At 39.9% G+C, this 14,989-nt stretch overlaps 1 protein-coding gene across 1 annotated transcript in view; it reads left to right on the top strand.

The window, feature by feature from the left end:
• LOC108248240 (2-lysophosphatidate phosphatase PLPPR4-like) overlaps nt 1–14,711 on the top strand; it is a 112,134-nt gene extending 97,423 nt beyond the window's left edge. The window contains exons 10-11 of the mRNA XM_017436870.3: nt 8,612–8,768; nt 11,600–14,711. Coding sequence (XP_017292359.1) covers nt 8,612–8,768; nt 11,600–12,501 — 1,059 coding nt within the window. The 3' untranslated portion in view covers nt 12,502–14,711. The remainder of the gene's footprint in view (nt 1–8,611; nt 8,769–11,599) is intronic.
• The last annotated feature ends 278 nt before the right edge of the window (nt 14,712–14,989 follow it).

Raw genomic sequence — 14,989 nt, 5'->3', positions numbered from 1 at the left:
GAAGAATACAGGAGAAGGCTGCGAGCAGCGAGGCAAAACACACAGGAGAAGTACAGGAGAGTGTGGGAAGTGCTGAAGCAGTATGAAGATGAAGACAGGACACGATCTAGACGACGTTTGATGGTAAGCTAATGCTAATCTGCTAGTGGGCTGTCCCGAGCCTAAAAGTACCGTATGTGATGTCGATGAAATAAGATAATATGCTGCACGTGTTTTTTCAGATGAATCTCCTACAAAATCAGCGGCGCAAACCAAAAGTCTGGGCATTTAACCGAGCCTCCGAGTGGTGGGATGTTGTTGTTCCTGGATTCACAGAAGGCACGTGTGGTTGCAGAACTTCCGGATGTCGGAACAAACGTTTATCTACCTGTGCAACCAACTTCATCAAGCTCTGGAGCGACAGCATACAACTTTCCGCCATTGTGTGCCATTAAAGAAGATAGTGGCCATTGCACTGTGGAAGCTGGCTACTGGCTCAGAGTACAGGAGTGTTGGACATCTTTTTGGAGTCAGCATCACAACGGTGTGTAGGTGTGTGCAGGAGTTTTGTGTTGCAGCAGAGACAGTGTTGGTGCCTGAGCAGATCCGTTTCCCTGATGAAGACCGTTTTAGAGAAATTGCCATGTACATTGAAAACAGGTGGGGGCTCCCACAGTGTGTGGGTGCTATTGATGGCTGCCACATACCCATCATAGCACCACAGCACTACCACACAGACTATTTTAATAGAAAAGGTTGGCATTCCATTTTCCTTTAGGCTGTTGTGGATGGAAAGGGAATCTTCTGGAATTTGTTTGCTGGACTGTCAGGGAACTCGCATGATGCCAGGGTTTTCAGACTGTCCGCTCTGTCAGAGCGAGCCAGCCGCGGAAACCTATTCCCACCTCACATCAGGAACATTGGCACAGTGGCTACAGGTTATTACAACCTGGGTGACTCTGCATATCCCTTGCTTGACTGGCTCTTAAAACCATTTCCCAACACTGGAAGACTAACTTCAGAACAGCAGTTCTTCAACAAAAATGTGTAGTGCACGGGTTGTGGTTGAAAATGCTTTTGGAAGGCTGAAGGGAAGATGACGTTGCCTTCTGAAAAGGAATGACTGCGATGTTGAACTTGTCATGTCTATGGTGCTGACCTGCTGTGCTCTGCATAATCTTTGTGAAAATCATGGTGAGTCATTTGAGACCTCGTTGGACCTACCGGATGCAGAGGCAGCTGCACTGCAGCCAGGGCAGGGAGTGCCACGCGATTTGGATGAGGGCAGACATGTCAGAGATGCTCTTATGGAGTACCTCGTTAACAGTAACAGTTAATTTCAAATCTGTTCACTGCCATTAATTAATTTCTTTACTCTGCTTCCTTTCTGTTCAAAGCTTGTATTTTTCTTTTTTTATTTCAATGTATTTATTTTGTTTTTATTAACAAAATAAATCCATTTATACTTGAAATTGTTTTTTTTTTTTTTTGAATTTCTAACTTTTTGCTTTTCAAGGAATGATGTTTATAAATGAACTTGAGACACCTATCAATCAATGTTTTTGAACCATAAATGAACAAAATAGGAATTTTTTTACCCTTTTTACACTTAGCTTTGACTGCTGGATCAACTTGACCTGAACAGTATCTATGTAAAATATAAATGCAAGTGGGGGATGCAAATATCTAAGATGAACCATTTTTATTTTATGTTAAGCTAAGCCAAGCAGAAGAGGCTTCATACAGAAAAAGTACTTGGGACTATTTTGTTAGATTTTTGAATTTTAAAATGGATGAATTTGACTTGCAACTTAACAGGAGAGTTAAGAATCATTAAAGCTGAAGGGCAAATGGAAATTTCATAGATCACTGTACACTCCTAACAAAACAAATGATGATGCAAGGACTTCAGAAAACATTTTTATTTTAAAAAAACAGATGTAACAGTAGAAATGTATAGAAAATCATCAAAAATCAAGAATGCCTGTGGGTCAGAGCACGTGCAATGTCCCCCAACAGTCCAAGGAACGCTTGATTAAAGGCAGCGTTGTGTTGCATCTCCTCCCTCCTCAAGGCCGCCTCTTGTTCTCTTGCTTCCCGCGCTTCATCCAGCACAAGATGGACGTGTTGGTCCCGCTGTGCCCTCGTCTTCTCGTCTTCTGCCTGCACTGCTGCAACAAATGACTGCTCCTTAGTTGCGCCGCACTTTCTCTTGCCTAGACAGAAAAGAAGAAGTGGCAAGTGGTCAACAAAAACCAAGTCTAGAGACTGTAGTGGGAAAAAAGGCTTAAAACAAAGAAAGGTGTTGCAACTGAGGAAAAGGCTTTATTGTAAGCAGAATCAATGAGTGTGCTGATATTAAACAGGTGAATACAGGTGTTAAACTTTGTGCAACAGAAATTAAAAAAAAATGTTATTGTTCAATATCAAGGTGGTTCAGGTATCAATACGGCTGCATGATTGCTTCTTACCAAGTACAGCAGGCTGCTGTGTTATGCTGCTCTGCGTGGTGCTACTATGTCGCGACGGAGTGGAGGAATGATCCAGGGGGACATGGAGGGTTATTGTTTGATGTTGGCACAAGTTCTAAAACAAAAGATACACAAAACTTCAGAAAACCTACATTAAGATATGTAGTTGCAGACCAAAGTAGTACACACGAACAGTTCATAGTTAGCATCGATGCTAGTACTTAGCATCCACGAGTGTTAATTTTGTTTATTTTTTTTCAAATTACACTCACCACCGATGGGATAAGTAACTTTAATATAAAATATGCTTAAAGTTAAAAAACACTCACCATCGTCCATCATGGATTCCAGCAGTGAAGAGGCCGTATCCAAGCTTCTCTCCCTCCCATTGTTAGATGACCGATGTCCGTAAATGGTGTCCATCTGGTCAAACCACTTCCATGTTTTGCGGTTTGAACCACTCCTTCCATTGTGGTCCTTTATCGTGCGGTAATCGCACCTCAGTTTTTTTAATTTATCTCTACACTGCTTCGGTGTTCTCTGGTAGCCACGATCAGCCATCAGCTCCGACACCTCTTTGAAATTTTTTTCATTGCGAGTCGACCCATCTAGCTTGCTCTGAATTTTGTCCTTTGCCACCAAGCACAAAAAAATCCTGCACCTCAGAATTGGACCACGGTGTACTTTGCCAGTCTAATCAGTTCAGGAATGTCGCTCCAACGATCGCAAAGAAAAGATGGTGCCTCGAGTTGTTGTTGTAAGGGTAGCTCGGATGCCACCAGTGACTCCACCCCCTAACCAATCAGTGACCGACAGTACCCTGATGTCGCAGTTTCAGGCCAGTACAGTATGCTTGGAACTTCAAAAAATGTATTCTCAAGGTGGTTAATATTCTGCATCTCATTATTACACCCAGTTAGAAATAGTGAGTAACTCTGAAGAGCTTGGCATCAACTGCTTTCAACTGAGGCCAGTTTACAGCCTTCTGCAGGCAAGCTGTTGCGATTTTAATTTCATTGTCGTAATGATAATGTATGAGTTTTATTGCCTTGTGGTAACCTTTTTATGGGCTCATGTGTTGGCAACTTCTGACTAAGTCTCTAGGCTCACCTCTTGTGAACTGTTTCAGATAGTAGATCTTATCACTGTCGTTATCAGTTTTACTGCTGATTGTATGATTGAAAGCTCTAAGGAATGGTTTAAATTCTAAGGGATCACCAGAGATTGGTGAGGCAATATTTGAGATATTATTCTGTTTAAGCATTACTACAGACAAATTAACTATGGTGTCCATTTCAAGCCTTTGAGAAACAGTCTCCTGTTTAACTTGGTACTGTGGTCCACTTAGGTGAGTATTTGACTGTTCATTGGGGGCATTTGGGATAAGCCCACTAAATGAGCCTGCACGGTGAGAGGTTACACTTCTCTTTTCACTGACCTCATACTCACAATATTCCAGTACCTTTATCTTTGCAGTAGAAGCAGCAATTTGGGTTTCGAATTCCAGCTGTTCCTTCTTTGCCTTTAACTTCAGCTCTTCCAACTCCGGAACTTGTTTCTCCTTTAACTTCTCTGCTTTTGCCATAAGAGAAGCTCTTTCTGCTTGTTCCTTCCGACATGCAGAAGATGATGATGTGGTTGAACCACAGTGGCTGGACCCGGCGCTGGATGTGCAGGAACCTAGTCGCTTCCCTCTTTTTCCACTTGTCGAAGACACGCTGTCATCTGGACCCACTTCGTCCTGTTGTTTTTGCCTTGCATTGATTATCCATTTCTCAGCTTCTTTCATAAAACTGGTGAAATGTTCCATTTTTGGCTGATAGCAATACATCTGATCAGCATCTTTCTCTTCCTCTGTTAGCAGTTGTAGAACCTTCTCATTTGATTGGACAAAGTCGCTCATGAGTTTTGAAAACGTATTTAAATGTTCATCAACATTATCTGCATCTTCATGATTTTTCATCATAGCACTTAATTGATTTGGTTTTCCAGTCACCTGAGAAACCAGATTGTCTTTGCAGATAATCTTTTTCAGGACTTTTTCTATGTGCTTTGGCGCCCTCTTTTGGTCGTTTTCGGCACTGCACGCATTTTATTTTTATTGGCACAAAGCATGTCTTGCTTTCTAGATAAGTGCCATCTAATCAAGACTACAATATCCTTGTTGTTTTGTATTTTTCTCTTGGGTCATTTATGGACGTTACCAGATTGTAGCTTGTGTTTCCTTACCAACATAAGAATTACTAAAATAATTAGACTAAGGTAGTGAAGGAGGGGAGGGAGGGAGTGCGAGTGACAGAGACGAGGCAGAGACAGAGACAGCATAAATTGTGTTTGTGTGTGTGTTTGTAGAGACGGTGGAAGACGATGAGGTGTGTGTTGTATGAGTGTGTGTGTGTGTGTGTGTGCGTGTGTGTTTGCAGAGAAGTCCAAGAATCTTGTCACAGAGGCCATTGTCTTTGATAATGATGGACTGTTTATCAGTCAGCCCAGAGCAGATCCACAGATGTCCTTAGGCAGGAGGGAGCAGAGCATCTGATTTACATAAAATCCAGGGAGAAATTAAAGATAGCTGACCAAGGTCAGCCTAAGGGAGCCAGAATTCACAAAACAACAATTGTTTTGGGTCAGGCCGACTTGTTTTCCGTCTGCCTTGAAAGTCTTGCTGATACTTCTCAATGGCGAATCCAAACAGCCAGGGGNGGGGTGTAGGAGACAGAGAGAAAAGAAACATGTCCGCCTTCCACCAGGAGCAGAGAGAAAGTATAGAAACAAAAAAACATAATATGTAACATAAATCATTTATGACTGTATAAACTTTCCAAAATGGCGGTTACTGTCATCGGCCGGGGAGAAGAAGGCAAACCCTGAGTGCAGACTTATCTTAAAATAAACTAATTTATTAAATAAAGGCAAACAAAAACAAAAAAAGGCTGACGAGGCGGCAAAAACTAGAACTTAATACAGAACATAAACAGACTGAGCATGGAGCGACGAAACATGAACGACTACAAGCAAGGAACCAAAAACAATGAACCAGCAGAGAGTGGAGATGACCATGTTTTTAAACATAATAGGATAGGTGGAGGTCGGGGTGGCAGAAAACCAAGTGTAGACTGAGGATGAATCGAAAAACACTGGAAACAGAGACAGTGCAAAAAAGAAAACAACAAAGATAACTAACAAAAACCAAGAAAAACACAAAGAAAAAAACAAAAAAATCACAGTACCCCCTCTCAAGGAATGGCCCTCGACGTCCCAAAACAAAAAAATTCCTAGCTCGGGAGGGTGGGGAGGGGAAAAACAAAAACGCAGTTTTTTGTCTTAGTTTAGTTCTTGTTACTGGTGCCTTTGTTTTTCTGTCACCATTCACTCCTCAGTTTCTCTCGTCTCTCTGCCACGCCCATCTCCACCTGTCAACAATTTGTATCGCTCACCTGTTCCCACTTACCTCGTTATCTTCAGTGTTTAAAACCCGGTCACTTTCTCCACTACTCCGCTGGTTCATTGTTCTGTCTGCGTTCCGCTTGTTCCTGCTCCTGTCTGCATTTTGGTTACTGCCCTTGTTTTGGATTTAGTTTATGTTTTAGTTTGCTGCCTTGCCAGCTTTTGTTTTTGATTTAATAAATTAGTTTTTTCTTTTAGTGCAAACATGAGTCTGCGTTCTGGGTTCGCCTCCGTTACCTCCACCTCACCTGACATACACAAGTTTTCTATCATTTATGGTTATTCTGACATCTGGCCAATGGTTTGTCTCTGCGATGAGAAGTTGCCAGCCCGCAGACGTAGAGGTCTGAAAAAACAATATAGTGAGAGAAGTCCAATATATACTGTGTTCTGGACCTTTGCTAGAGTACAATTTCTTTCATCTTACCTTTTAGATGTTTAAAGGAAGACCAATGGTGTTGGGCAATAAGGAAAGACAGTTGTAAGTAAGAAAAAAACATCTTAAAAGTTCTCAGTAATGAACTGAATCACACACCAGTCTTTAATTGTTAGTTTCTGGAACAAATAAGCTGCTCTATTGTAATAAAAAAAATGCTAAACTAAACCTTTAGCTAACAAACACATAGACAAACCACCAACATAAATGGTATTGCTTTTCATACTGGAAAGCTTTATAACTAATCCAGAAACAACCACATTTAAAATCTTTTATACTACTAATAATAATACAGATTTTTGAGTTAAAAATCAAAGATAATTAAGATTATTTTTGTATCAATAATTCTCTAACATAAACTGTGTTGACGCCAAAATTCAATGGCAAGGTTCCAGGCAAAGATGTTGCACAATGTCTCACTTTTAAAGTATGTGTTGGAGATGATGCTCAACTACTACCACACCAAATTTAGCTCAATACTTGTAAAATTTGCTGAATTACTAGTTGTTATGTTTACTAAGGTATTTGGTTGACTCCAAAGAAGTAATCAGTTATAGATGAAGCGATGATTAATTTCTTAAAGTTGTATTAATTTATTTTCAGTGGTTCATGAGATATTTTGAGAACAATAAATGGTTGATTCCATTTGTTAATGGCAAAGTTTTCCAAACAGATCTTGCATGATCTGTTTGCATGGTCTGTGCTGAGAGTATGTGTTGGGAATGGCCCTCAGTTACTACCACACCAAATTTTAGCTCAATATCTGAAAAGCTGATTGGGTATTAGCCATTTTTCTGTTTAATAAAATTGGGTGGTGGCACACTCACACAGGTGCTGGCAGCTGGTGATAATAATCTACACTCAGAAAAAATCCCTATATTTTGATGTTTGGACTGTAAAATAAGTGTAAAGAGCACCAAGGTCAAACGAAATGTTGAAGCTTTCTGCTAGGGCAGGGGTAGGCAATCCTGGTCCAGGAGAGCCACTATCCTGCATGTTTTACTTGTTTCCCTGCTCCAAAACACCTGATTCAGTGGTTAAATCACCTCTTCATGTTCTGCAGAAGCCTGTTAATCACCCACTGATTCAAATCAGGTGTGTTGGAGCAGAGAAACAAGTAAAACATGCAGGATAGTGGCCCTCGAGCACCAGGGTTGCAGACCCCTGTGCTAGGGGATCATTATACTCACCATGATAACGACGCAGCTTTGTCTGTCACTCCTTGTCAGCAGTATTAATAAGACAGGCAGAATGAAATGCAGATTATAAAGTAAACCTTACACAGTCACTGTGATTTATTTATTTATTTCTGAACCTTTAGTGGCAGAGGCATCTATCTGTCACACATGTTTGTTTTGTTTATTTGTTTTAAGTTTCTACAGTGTTTTTATGTAGATGTAGCAAGTTAAAAAGAGCCTTCACTTCTAGTTTTGAAGAGAAAATTCTGAGCTTAGATAGCATGGAAGTCAATGAGAGTTTGGTTGTGTGTACTCAGATTTGAGAGAAAATCATAAATTCTATAGCAGTGGGCAAGACACTAGGTGAAAGGTCAAAAGTACCTATATGTTTATACATGCATATTTAGACTCTGGAAGAAGTGTTAAGATTGTGTGAGTAAGAAGAGTTTAGACTGCTCAAAGGTTATGGTGTGTGAAATCAACACAGTAAAAAGGGGAAAAATAAAATATTAAAACCTAAACTGTGATTGTTAAAAAAAACCCACTGAAAATGTATCAAAATTCCAGTTTAGTCATGTCCAACTTTCTGTGATCAATTTAAACTTTACATCTTCCGTACTGTGAAGAATCTCTGATCTACAGATCTTTAAAGATGGCTACGTTTTCTCTTGTTTCACAAAATCCCATTCTTGCCCTTTTTACGGTTTTTCTTCAGATTTTGTCTTTATCATATGAAGTACTGGTACCAAAATTCAGAGCACCTTATATTCAGTTGAGACAAAGTTTTGATGTATATTTTTTTTTTAGTTTTTTAAAACCTGTGGGAGGAGATAGAAACCAAAACTGTGACACAAATCAAAGATAACTGAATAGTCTTAAAGGTGCTTTGGTGCTTATGCACCTGCACACTTAACTGCACACTTTTTTAATCTTGTCTCTAAACAAGTAAAACCAGGAGGGGAGCAGAGAAAAAAGCCAAAGACAGAACTAAACCCATAATTCACAACAGTTACAGCAAACAACTTACAAGAGAGAGATTAGGTGGTGAGAATAAATGTAGGTATCAGCATATGTTTTAAGTTTTTGTGTCTTTTGTTTAGGTGATAGCATTATCCAAACAGCAAGGTCTGCTTCACTCTCCTCGGTCAGAAGATGGTGGAAGTACTGTCAGCTGCACTGGATCTATTCGGTACCGAGCACTGACAGACCAAGACCCATCACCACCGGCCTCTACCACTGGAGCAATGGGAGGAGGAGGTTGGTGTTTCTATGAATACTGTGGACCACTCTCAGATTCTGCATAACATTTGGATTTTATTCATGATTCTTTTCATCATTTTTTTGCTGAACTTTGATCTACTTCTCTGCACCATTAAAAAAAATGCATTTCTTTACAGTCTTTGTTTAACTGAAAGAATCTTTGGTGTGCCTGGTTACCAGGTACTTTCACTTCATCACCAGTGTGATCAGGCAATATGGATATGAATTAATCAACCTAAGGAACTTTATTGTACCTATGGGAAGATGTTTACTGTGCAAAGACAATACATTTAATATGTAAATCACTCAGTGCTCAAAGTGAGCCAATACTCACCAGTACACAGTACTGGCACTTGTAAACCTTTGTCCCAAGCATATCATCACATTTTACACTTGATTTGCATTCAGTTTATTAATAGATAGACAATTCACTACAAAGGAAATCTCAGGGCACTGTACAAAAACTTTCACATAGATTATAAAATGCCAACACAGAAGGATTGGTCTAGGTGTTGTTTCTATGGGAATACATACAAAGAAAAACAGGGTAATGACACCACCATTTACAAATACAAACGTAGAGAGAAGAGAGTACAGACAGCAGCAGAGTGAAGAAAAGGTGTTTAGTTTGTCCTCTAGCAGTCTAAGTCTATGGCAACATAACTAATGGATAGTCAAGTCAGACCCTAAATATAAGATTCATCAAAGAGGAAAGTATTAAGCCGAATCCTAAAAGTAGACAGGGTGCCAGCCTCATGGACAGAAACTAGAAGTTGGTTCCACAAGAGAGGAGCCCGATAACTGAAAGATCTGCCTCCCATTCTAGCTTTGGAAACTTCAGGAACCACAAGTAAACCTGCAGTCTGAGATCTAATTGCTCCTATAGGAGACTATAGAACAAAAATATAGGATGGAGCTTGGTTGTTGAGAGCTTTAGATGTTAGAAGTAAGATTTTTATTCTTTTCTGAATTTGACAGATCATCTGGACCAACTGCCTTTCAACTCTTCATCCTATTTAAAGCTGACCTTACTTCCTCTTAGCTAATTCTTTGCACTTCCAATTCACTATCTGTCCTCCATCTGTCTTCTGTCTCTCATTTTCCTCATTCATCAGCTCTTCAAAGTATTCCTTCCACTTATTCAACATACTCTGGTAATTCATAGTATGTTTCCCTCTCTATTATTCATCAACCTGATCTACTGCACATTCTTTCTGCATTCCTATCTTTCATACCATACTTACCCAGTACGTCTTCATGTCCTCTGTTCTCTTCGCCAACATGACCATCAAATCACTTCTCTTTCTTCTCTAAGGACACCTTTTTCCACTTCATCCATCTTACTCCAGAATTCCTCTTTCTCCTTCAAGTGTCAGCCAACCTATGGTGACAATATTCAAAATTACACCCTCAATTTCCAACTTCCGGCTCATAATCTTGTCTGACACTTTTCCCTTCCAGAACACTCTTTACAAACTGCTTTATTTCTTCCTGTCTGCCCCATGGTAGGACAGGGTGAATCCACCTCTGCTGTTTCTTAAAACATCAACCTTTCTTTTCATCATCTTGCCTGCCAGCTCTCTACTTTTACCAGTCATTATCCCTACATTCAGAGTCCTTGCTCTAACCTCCACACTACTGACTTTCACTTTCTCTTGGTGTTTCTTGGCATGCCTTCCTCCTCTCCTCCTTGAGGATCTTCAACCAACAGTAGTCTAATTTTCACCAGCACCTTGCTGGTTAACAGCACCAGAGGTGGTCGTTGGTAATCCAGTCATCGACTGATCCAATATGACTGATTCGATATGACTGATCCAATATGACTGATCCAATATGACTGATCCAATATGACTGATCCAATATGACTGATCCAATATGACTGATTCAATATGACTGATCCAATACGGCAGTTATATTTGTTTTGCACAAGTTTTACATCAGATACCCTTCCTGACAGAATCGTCACCATTTATCTGGACTTGGGACTGGAACTAGAAGTACAAAGAAAGTGCCTTTACAATGGCTGTTTTTTTTACATTTGAACAAAATCCTCTTAGAAATGTTGGTTTATCAGCTTTAAACCTGATCAACATACCATTAAGACATGGGAGAATTAAAGTGATCAAGAGCTTGAGTTTTCACCACATGGCTACACCTCAAACTTGACTTCATATAGAACATCTGATCTGCACTTAAAACCCTCTACTTGATCACAGTCCAGTACTCAACAATACTATATCTCAATATTATGCCATTTCCTTACCCCCACCTACTGAGAACAGGAAGTTAAATTTTTTATGCATAGATATTCTTTGACCTGCTTTTTCATATCAACATCCAACTTTGTCAGATGTTTGTTAGAATTGTTTTACTTATGGATGTTAGCCACTATGAACTGTAATCCCTACTTTAAAGATATTTGTTGCTCTATCCAGCCCTTTCCATTTAAACAAGCACCTCCTAGAAATTTAGGTGTTGTTTTTATATAGGTGTGGCAGCTCTCACTGCCTGATATTATGAAACAGGCTGGAGCATTGCCAAGGCACAAGGGCCGTTCAATGCTGCTTTACAGCTTTCATTTTTATTTATCTTCTGAGTGTTTTTTAGAACTAGCTGGACATTCTGTCAGAGGAGTGCTCTGTTGTAGGTGTCAAAATGCAGCACTAGTGCTTTTGAGATGCGTTGGAGATGTCTGCAACAATTCTGTGACTATTCTGTGAGAAAACAGTTACAATTTTTTTTTTTATGTGACTTGTCCAACTGTATTATTTCCAACAAACACATAGATAAGAATAAACTTTTCTTGTTTTTTTTTTTTTTTTTCTTAGGAGGAGGTTTGGAAAGAACTGGCAGTATAGTTCGTGTAGAAGCCCACCCAGAGTCCAGACAAAACAAACCGGTGGTGAGGCCTCCGAGTACTGATGGAAGTGGCTCCTGGCGGTGGAAACCACCAGAACAGCGAGCATCCCTGCGTCAGTCTACCTTTGCCCTAAATGACCTGAACAGACACACCGACAGCTGTGATTCTCTGAGGGACGGTGGATCAGTGGATGGAAGGAGGAGTGTGACAGGGACCGAGTCAGAAAGCGAATGTGGTGGGGAGGGAGGGGGAGGAGGAGGTGTATACACCAACCATCCACGTGTTGTGCACCCTTTGCACCCCCTACATCCAAATAATCCTAATAATTTTCAGCATTCCAGTTTTATTCCCAACAATCCCAGTAATCCAAACTTCAACAATGTTCATCCTAATTTCAACCTCAACTCTACCAACTCCAACATGACAATTGCTCCTCCTGCCACCTTTGCTCCACCTTTCCACCCCCACCCTCAGGCTGTCACTACTATCAGGGTCACCCCGGTGGAGACGACAGCTGCTAGCACTGATGGAGGCTCAGACTCCCAGTCCGTGGCCTCGTCCAGTCGTGAGTCCACTCTTAGAAGGAAGGGCAGCAGCAACAATATCCATGTCCCAGACCGAGGACCTACCACCGACCTACAAAACCATCACCGTTCCTGTGATGAAACCAACCGCCTTGACCATGACAGCAGCAACCGTTTTCATGAAAACCTTCGAAATTTCCAAGAAAACCCCATTCAGCCCAATTTCCCAAACAGGCAGATGCAAGGTCTATTTGGACGCCCGAGCCCAACTCCTCCCCCTACCTTACCTCGCCCCATCCTGACTCACACTCCACCTCCTAATTTTGGCTTGGCCTACAAAGAATGATGGAGTTTAGTTCAACCAAGAAAAACACTTGGTGTGCTGCTGGGGCCAACACCCAGAACTACAAATTCTATCTACAAAGCAGGGTCTGCTTCTGGTTGAAGGTATAAAAGGATTTAGTGCCACCTGCAACTTCTCAGTTGATCAGTTAGGTAACAGGCTTGAGATACACTTTGGTTAACAGACTATAATGAGTACAGACACAACTATAAGGTGTATAGTCAGGGCCTTCTGTGTAAGAAGTCTGAGTTCTTTTCTTTTTTAAGTGTGTTGCTATTATTTATTTGTATATTTTTAAATCAAAGACTGCTGGAGACACTAAACAGCTTTTTGTAAATGAGAAACAGTTGCTAAATAGGCTAATTAAACAACTGACCATTTCACTCAACCAACACACAAAGGGAGGTGGTATCATTTGATAAAAGCCATACCTCCCTGCCAGCAAGGATTTAGTCAGCCCAAAGACTGTTGTCACTCCTATCCAGCTGTCAGGTCAGGTAGGACTGCAATAACAAGACATTTATAAATATACTCCAAGTTTCATACTGTCACAAATCACAGAAAACACATCAAACATGTAAACTTTACATTTGAAGCCCATTTTTGGGATGTGTTTGTATATAAGTGAGTCCAAGGAAACAGGTAAAACAAACTCATGGTCTTAATTATCAAGGGCAGAGTCCTTTTTATTGGTGATGATGGTATTGTGTTTGTGTTGGCTTGGGTTATATACTGTGTTTAATATAAAGTTAAACATGCACATTTTCCTTTGCTTTCTACTTTTTTATCTTGTGCAGTACATAAACTTTACTGTGTAGTAGGCGTGTTGTACATGAAAAAACGTTTTGAAACCACAGTGAAGAACAAAGATTGGTAATATTTTTTTAACCAACCTAATTTTATCTGTTGTAGTGGGAAAAGGATTTGAAAAAAATGTTGCTTTGAAAAGACATATTTTTTAAGTAAAATTATGCAGTAAAGCTTATTTTCTCCTACATTAATAGTAGTTTTACCAAATCTTTAAATGATAAATTAACAAGATAATAATTTTTCATCTTAGCATAAATGCACAAATACAACACAAGGATTTAAGGGGAAACATTAATTTAGGAAAAAATGAGTGTAAATTTGCAGTCATTATTCTTCAGTTAGTCTCACCACACATTTTATACAATACACTCAGAATTTCTCAAGAAGTACAATTTTACAATAATTAGTAGTAGTAGGAACATTTATTTTAAATTAGAAAAACTTCAGATTAAAATTATGAATATATATATATATATATATATATGTACTGTTGAAAAAGTTAAAACATTGCAATTTGTCTAATTTATTGATAACAGGACTTGATTTTAAGAATTAAACAAATTTGGATGATGTTTGGATTCTTTAGCATTGCCCTGCTGTCTATACAGAGACTCCTGAATGCCTTGTCTAAAACTGAAATAATCAGAATTTACAACTTTACAACTTCAATTTAAACTAAGTGAAAGTTACTAATTGTTTTTTGAAGTATATAAAGAAATTTTATTTTCATAACATTGTAATTCATAGCTTTTTTGTCTACTACAGCATTTTATTGAGAAATTAACATGCTCTTTTATACATACTATCAAACACCACAATATTGGGGGCGCCTTTTGCCCAGACAGGGTAGGGTTGTTGTTTCCCAGGTAGGAGATCAGAGATTCGATCCACAGTCCTGCAGTGTGTCTAATAGGGTTTTTCCACTAAAGGTTCCAGTGCTAGACCAGGGCTGATGCTCGAGCTGGTTCAAGTTAAGAACCTTTTTTTTTTTTACAGCTAGAGAGCTGACTCAGAGCTGCATCATTATGTCACATTAAATGTCTCTTCCTGTAAATAATTGTTCCTCCCTCTGCTGGATTCAGAGTTTCTGTAGAGGATCAAAGTGCTAAGAGACACTTTATCTCCACAGATCAGAAGGTTTGTGTCATTATTCCTGTAAACAGATGTCTTAATATTATTAATCTTTTTTGTAAGCACTGTTTTAGACAACAGTTTCTGTTTTTGAACATTTGTTTCTGATCTCCGAGTGAAGACCCAGTTGAATGGTAGGAACAAAGTCCAAGTCATCAACACATGCGGTGCCAGTCATCAGATACCCTGCTGCTATAATAACCTGGCCAAAGAAGGAGATAGAGGCCACTGACATCAAGACACAAAAGCTCCTCACAATGCACGGAGGGTTTCACCCTAAGTCCAGCACCCTGAGACTGTACACTAAGAGAAAGGAGGGAGGCAGAGGACTAGTGAGCATCAGAGCCACTACACAGGATGAAACAACCAAGATTCTGGAGTACATCAGAAAGAAAGCCCCCAATGATGATCTGCTAAGTGAATGTCTCAGGCAGCAGAAACCCAATGTGGAAGAGGAGAAAGAGGAACCCTCATGGAAAGATAAGCCCCTGCACCGCATGTACCACCGGCAGATTGAGGAAGTGACTGATATCAAGAAATCCTACCAGTG

Source organism: Kryptolebias marmoratus, linkage group LG20 (genome assembly GCF_001649575.2).
Source record: "Kryptolebias marmoratus isolate JLee-2015 linkage group LG20, ASM164957v2, whole genome shotgun sequence".
Classification (NCBI taxonomy): domain Eukaryota; kingdom Metazoa; phylum Chordata; class Actinopteri; order Cyprinodontiformes; family Rivulidae; genus Kryptolebias; species Kryptolebias marmoratus.
Note: the sequence above shows the minus strand (reverse complement) of the source record. Positions and strands in the feature narration are given on the sequence as shown.